General features: G+C 33.4%; 2 protein-coding genes across 2 annotated transcripts in view; both read left to right on the top strand.

Moving 5' to 3' along the window:
• Positions 1-379: 379 nt before the first annotated feature.
• Positions 380-1,377, top strand: LOC108689977 (the record flags this gene model as incomplete). The annotated part of the gene is made up of 2 exons (XM_018197001.1): positions 380-482; positions 759-1,377. Coding segments are annotated over 2 exons (336 nt in total), but the record flags the coding sequence as incomplete, so codon positions are not given.
• A 4,835-nt stretch (positions 1,378-6,212) lies between these two features.
• The window catches only part of LOC108690008, a 6,899-nt gene continuing 5,910 nt past the window's right edge, over positions 6,213-7,201 (top strand). The window contains exons 1-2 of the mRNA XM_018197043.1: positions 6,213-6,306; positions 6,759-6,897. Coding sequence (XP_018052532.1) covers positions 6,213-6,306; positions 6,759-6,897 — 233 coding nt within the window. The remainder of the gene's footprint in view (positions 6,307-6,758; positions 6,898-7,201) is intronic.

Genomic DNA, 7,201 nt, shown 5'->3' with positions numbered 1-7,201 from the left:
AACGTAGTGTAATAAAACGCAAGACAGAAAGACCATCAAAATAATTTTGTAAGTTTTTTTCAGAATATTTACAATACGACTTGATCGAACTGTTACGCATCCGCTACGTCAAACATAAATGTAATTATGGACGCTTTGTTATGGAAACTTGAGCAGTGAATAGTCGCCAATAAGATCGAGCGATAAATTTTTAATCATCTTGCATCTTCCTGCTACAGCAGGAAAAACCAATGTGCTAATGTCGAGGGATAAATATGGCACTAGTCTTTTATGAACATAGAAACAGCTTCGAACTTGGAAACAACAGTGACATTAACGCGTTTAAATTATACGTATGCACAGTCAAGTATCGTCCGCATGATCTGCATCGCTGCTATAATTTGCAGCGTCATTTCATAGTGCAACGGCGAGCACCACGTCATCCTTTGGAAGCCTGGTACTTTTGGCTAGACAGTGCTTTACTCGTTTCTGTCATTTTTGTGGTGAGCATACCTGTTTAAATGCATCGAGCTTGTTTGAGATACACAGGTATCGATTTTGAAACTTTAAATAAAAGATTCAAAAAATATTCGTATATTTGTAATATTGCTGCTTATTTTTTTTATCGGCAAAACGATCATACAGTCTGTGTTCTAAATTCTTCGTTGTTTGTTATTTAAAGCGTATTAAAAAGCATTTATTGTTATGTACTTTGAAACCAGATAAACGCGGTATATGTAGTTAGATAATCTGCAGAAAGACATATAATAATATTTAAGGTATTTCATCCGGATATAACGCATGTATCAACGATAATAGACAAAACGCTCAGGAATTTAATCAGCCAAGAACTAATGAAAACCAGATATCTATAAGTATAGTTCCCACAACGTTTTCGTCGCAGAGAAAGATGTTGGTAATCGGTGCGCAGCCGAGCTTCACGCACATGAGTAAGAGCTGGAACATTCTTTCTCATTTTACATTCATCGCTAATCTGTATATGCACGTCTGAAAAGATTGTTCGTTTACATTGAAAAAATTAAATCTAATATAAAAAAAAAGAAACGATTGACACCGAACAAGTTACAAAATATAATAAAAAATATATATGCTTGTCAGGCAAATTATTCGCCCTTTTAAAAGGTCATCTTTTGTTGCAGATCGATGAAAATTGTATATATAGTATTCTTAATACTGATCTCTCACGCATTTCTATGCGCCAATAAAATACTGATTTATATTTCAGCACCAGTTGTTGCGTAACAAAGCGCCGCTTTATCGATTCGTCGCAAGATCAGATTCGAGATGTGATGTGTTCCATCAGCGCTCAGTGTTTTCAAAACTTTGTCATCAGTTCTCTCATTCTTTACCGGCACAACACGTCGTGTTATCGCCTTTTACTTTCCATTCGTATGTAACATTCGTATGTAATCACTAGTAGATAACTTGTAATATATACTTTAAATACATAATACAAACATGAAGAATTTCTAATAAATGGGATATAGAAAATTTTATATTTTTTCTTCCAAAGAAAGACGAATCCCTGATATATAATTATATGAGAGCTCAATAAACATCAAATTTGCGAAACAGATTTAGAATTGTCCAGTCAGACAAATCTTATTAAATACGCAAAAGATAAGATAACACTTGATAGTATTAAAATTATTTTTAATTTTACATGAATATGTTTTATATATATATATATAAAATTATTTTTGTAGATACAAGAACTATGAGTTATCTAATAAGAATGTGAAACAAGAACGCACGTAAAAATTGAAGTAACTAGAATTGTTTTTAGAAACGGTCGAGTCGTAATTATCTTTTCCATTGGCTTTAATGAAAGTATCGCGAGGTTTCAACCGGTTTGCTTGCGCGTCGACGATAATTCGCTGATTAAATTCACGCAGAAAGTAACACTGTGTGCTCGTGCAGACGTCCGTGTGTGAAAGTACACAGCGACCTTTCTTGAAGCTTATATAAAGCTATTATAAAAGAATTACAGACTGCGGTCCGCTCTAATTACGTCTCGTGATGATTCTGCATCGGTTTTGAACAGTTTCGAACGATTCGAACGACATTTGACTGAGCACACAGTACAATCGATGTGCAATCGACACGGATAAGCAGGATAACGATGTAGCTTCGCTCTTTAATTCTCTCACGCGCGACCTGCAAGCAGTGCGAACCTGCTCGAAACTCGTTTTTCGCGCTTGATGGGCACAATTCTCGTCGACAATTAAGAGGACATGCTTGTATCGAATTTGAACGAGAATGAGAACGAAAGAGTGCGTGGCATGCAGAGCTAAGCCAATTAAAAGGGATAATCCAGCGATAATTTTTTCGAGTCCCCTCCGGAGACTTATTCTTTCGCTCTTTTTAATTGTCTCTTTGTTTTCTCAAATAAAATAAAGATATTCGTGTGCTCGAACGAAATGTACAATACATTCTTAAAATGAACGCGTGAGGAAAATGTAGTTGTAGATAATTATGTATGTTTAAATATAATGTCCGAAATAAGCGCAAATAAGCTAGCAATCTTCTTATTATATTTGATGGTGTATAAATCCACTATATTAGCAAAATTGCATTGTTAAAACTTGAAGCAATGTGCTTTACATTAACGATACTGTCCTATCTGATATTTCTAGATTGTATTATATGTATATAGCAGGGGCTGAAAAGTTACTTTTTAAAAGTAACAAGTTACTGTTACTAGTTATCGATTTTTAAAAGTAACTCGTTACAGTTACCGTTACTTGAGAAAATAACTTTTTGTTATTTTTCTGTGATTTTTTTTTTAAATCTACGACTGCCAAACATAGCGGACGGGCCTCTACTCAAGCGCTATAAACTGTAAAAAATTGTGTAAAATTACAACTATTATAGTGGATAATTTTGAGACCCACTATAATAATTGCAAACGTCCACGTTTGTAAATTTGCAATATGCAAGTAAAAATAATTTCTTGGTTTGTAACTAAACAGATTTTGTTGTGGAAGTACAATTACAATGTGTAGTTACAGAATTAATTATGTGTAGTTACAGAAGATAATATAACAATACATTTCGCATTATATATTATTATACATTTAATGGCAATACGCGAAAAATTTCTATTATATTACGTAATATTACTAAAATTTGAATAATTACAAAAAATATTCAAAATATCTGCTATTTACATAATTTTCAATATAAATTAAGATATATTTACACAATAAAGTTTACATAATTTTTGTGGACTTACATAATTTCTGTAAAATTCCATGATTTTTTATATATACAGGATTAATCATATAATCTATTTTACATGTGTATTATATGTGTAAAGAAATTTTTTTACAGTGTAAGTGACTTTTACAATAAGTGGCTTGTGTCTAATCACGTGCAAAGTAACGATAAAAGTAATTGTAAAATTCGTTATAAAAAAAAATAAGTAATTTCGTTATCGTCACAGTTACCAAAGAAAAAAATAACGCAGTTTGTTACCAAATATATAACGAGTTACTTCCATTCCCTAGTACAAAGATGTATCTAGCTGACAATGAGATAGACCAATTATAAGAAAAAAACGATGAGTTAAATTAAATAAAAGTATGATTCAATAAATTTTACATGAAAGAAATCTTTGTGCTCCCGCGTAAATCGTTTTATCTCACAGACATTCGATCCGTTTGTATGTACTGTGTACAGCAAGAAGCAATCGGAAAATAGACTATTAAGCTTGACGCGCGACCTCGTTAAATTGTAACGCCAAATGTTATTCCGATAACCCAACTCGGCTTTTACCATCTCTCTCTCTCGACTCAAAGGTCGATAAAAAAAATGCAAAGAACGGAGAGATTCTGGTTAATGTTGCATACTCAGGAAGCCAAACGAAGAATTTAACTCTCATCTCTGCTGCACTTGAAAAGTTCTAATGACTGCGCGCACCATGATTCGTGAGTCATTGAACGTCAGTATATTGCCGCCATTGCCAGTCAAACACAGGAAAACTTTACATGTTCTTGATGAAATCACTCATCACCGTCCACTCGCATTTTTGTAATAACTTATATAATTGTCACGCGATCGTCAATTTAATTATGATGTGGTGTATTATGTCAAAAGAGCGAAAAAGGAAAGGCTCGAAAAATCTGAAATTAATATTATTCCGGTTTGTAATTTTGATCTTATTATAATTACTGATTATCATATATTGTATTTGCAATATTTCTGCGAGACATCTTGATTTTTTTTAATAAAAATTTTTTATTTCTTTAAAATGCTTGCTTCCCATACAGCACAGAAAGATTGCAATATTGCATAGTGATTGCGAAACGTTGCTGAATCATTGTTGCAAAATTCCAACAATGTTAAGATGTCCGCTTTTTGTTATATTGCAACAAAACGTTCCAGCAATATTGCAATGTAATGTTTGGATAAATTTTTTACGAAGAAAATGAAAATATTATTTATATACATATATCTTTCTAATTTTAATTTTTCTACAAATCGCGTTCTAGTGATATGTGCTTCAAAAGCAATTTTTTATAATAAAACCATAAAATATTCCAATAAATATAGTATTAATTCTGAAGGATAAATTTCGTAAAGATTTGTAAAAATAAAGCATGTATGTGTGTGCCTCGAACAAACTACAAATATTATCCACATTAATATAATAATATAGTTGCTTGGTAAGTTAATCATAGATTAAGTTAAGTGATGCTTTTTAATTCGAAATTGAATCCGAATCAATTGAAATCAATTAAAAAATGACGGTATGAAATTTATTAATAAAGTTCGGGTGCTGGTTTATTCTTACGTTCACATCAGGCATAAATACATCATCGAACACATAATTAATATTTCGAAATAAATCGTTTTTAGCAGTTTAATTGCTTATCATCTTATTTCCGATAATGATGCATTGATTGTATCCAAATTCGATATTATAGGTACAATCTTTTGATATTTAAAATAAATATAAAACTTAGCTAATGAAATGGCCGTCAAATAAAAACGGCTGTTAAACTAAAAGACTGTACTACATAAATATTGTAAAAATTTATATTACTATTGTTGTAACAATTAAAGAATTATAGTTTTGCAATGTTTGTGAAATATTACAAGCATATTACTGACATTTTGCAGACATATTAATTTATATTTCTATAACCTCTATTACATTGCAATTTGTAATATTGCAACATTGCAGCAATATTGCTTCAATCTTCTGTGCTGTATGGATTGTGATCTTTGCTTCTATTCCCTCGGATATGGCTATATATATGCAGTAGCTGTTTCCCAAATAGTTGCTAATTTAAAAGAGTGAAAATAATTGAGCGTACATGTATCGCTCTATGATGCACATGTACATACATATGTATATGTATAATTTATTTAATCGTACTATGTTCGCGATATTTTTGCGTATAAATGACAGAAATATTTCTCGATCAGAGAGAAGAGGAAAAAGATGCGCCCTGTCTTGGATTTTTCCGCTAACGAGGACTCTGTGACTCCAAGTCGTCGGCGCCGTCTGGAGGAGGTCTCTCTCTCTCTCTCTCTCTCTCTCTCTCTCTCTCTTTCTCTCTCGTACGCACCATTCGATGCCATCAAAGCCTGCGGTTACGTCCGAATCGAATACGTCGTCGACGCGGGACGAAAGTATCGTCTCGAAATATATATTTTCATATGTATAAAAGCGTGGGGAGAAATCGGCGTGTTATTCTTCCAATAAATCGGATAACTTTAAGAGTGCGGTAACTCTCGCCAGCACTCTGTCACGAGAGCGAAAAAAGGGGATTGGATTCGCGCGAAAGCAAAAGGCGCGAAGTGAGAATAAATATATCGCTTTTCGATAGCAGAAACGAAAAGGGATTCGCGGCCACGAATAAACGCCATCGATGATGGAATTAAAATAGATACAGGAATAAATTGTCGAACCGGCCACGACGCGACACTCTTTTAGTGGGAGGCGCCAAAATTAGAGGAGCCCACGCGAGTAACGGCGAAGAGAGTTTCGTCGCGGTATAGCTTCCTCCTTCCACAACATTTCGAAATAGTCCTTTCAACCGATAAGACGATCCATTTCAGCGGAGAATCGCGAGAGTTGTAATTATGACTCGCAGTCCTTCTATCGGCAACGTGGCGCCTGACAAGCGATAAACGCAAAAACTAATTCAGTATAAATACTTAGTTCGAAACCTTGGAAACCTTGGAAACCTTGGAAAGAAGAGATGCTCACTCGTCGATTGATCGGTCGATCGTTAGTCGGATATCTCCTCGCGGGGTGCATCGTATCTCTGTCGACGAGTGTCGCGCAAATCGAAGGTGAGCGAGCTTGCATTTAATTATAATCGCCGCGCTGCAGACGTCTCTCTAATTGGCGCGAAAGGACGCCATTAATTAAACGTTTTTTCTAGTTTCTATATGAATGTGCTCGACTGAATTATTTCATTCCAACAATTTGGTATTGTACAAAGTAAAACTGATTGTGAAACTATAATAATACATATATGTATAGAAGATAACGAGCATATAAATTGACGTGCTCCAAATTTTTCATTTCCTCATGTAACATAAAGATCAAGTTTCATCATTAATTTTTGAAATCAAATTTTTATTTTTCATAAATTAGCAACGTATCTTTGCGAAACTTGACAAAATTAATAAACTCATAAACACTATTGTGAGTAAATATTTTTGTCAACTCTCATTTGAACTCTCTATTTTAAACTTCTTTGAATTGTTCGATCGTTACACAAATGTCATGTTTTATATAGGCAGAAAGTGCGTGTGTACGAGCAAAGCCTGCAAAGAAGCAGGCATAGATACTTGTAGAACGAGATTCTTCTGCTACACGGAACTTATCGTGACAAGACAGGAAATTGGTGAAAGTACAATCACGAGAGGATGCACAGAGTATGTACATATATGTATAATGATTGTCACTCTTGCAGATGTTTAACGAAAGTTAAGTTGCATAAGTGAATACTAATTAATTTTATACATTAGTATTTAAGGCATTTTTCTATCACACATACAACTTTTTCTTCTCAAAAACATATATTTTTTTATCTTATATGAATTAAAATGCTAAAAGGCAAGATGTTATATCTCTTCATGAACAGGATTTTATTTGTCATTTTGTATAAGTTTCATCAATAGTGTAATATAAATTCAGGAATGTATTATGTGGCGTGCGAATATATATATATATATATAT

This window comes from Atta colombica, unplaced genomic scaffold (genome assembly GCF_001594045.1).
Source record: "Atta colombica isolate Treedump-2 unplaced genomic scaffold, Acol1.0 scaffold29, whole genome shotgun sequence".
In the NCBI taxonomy this organism is placed as follows: Eukaryota; Metazoa; Arthropoda; class Insecta; order Hymenoptera; family Formicidae; genus Atta; species Atta colombica.
This window is presented reverse-complemented; position numbering and strand designations above follow the sequence as displayed.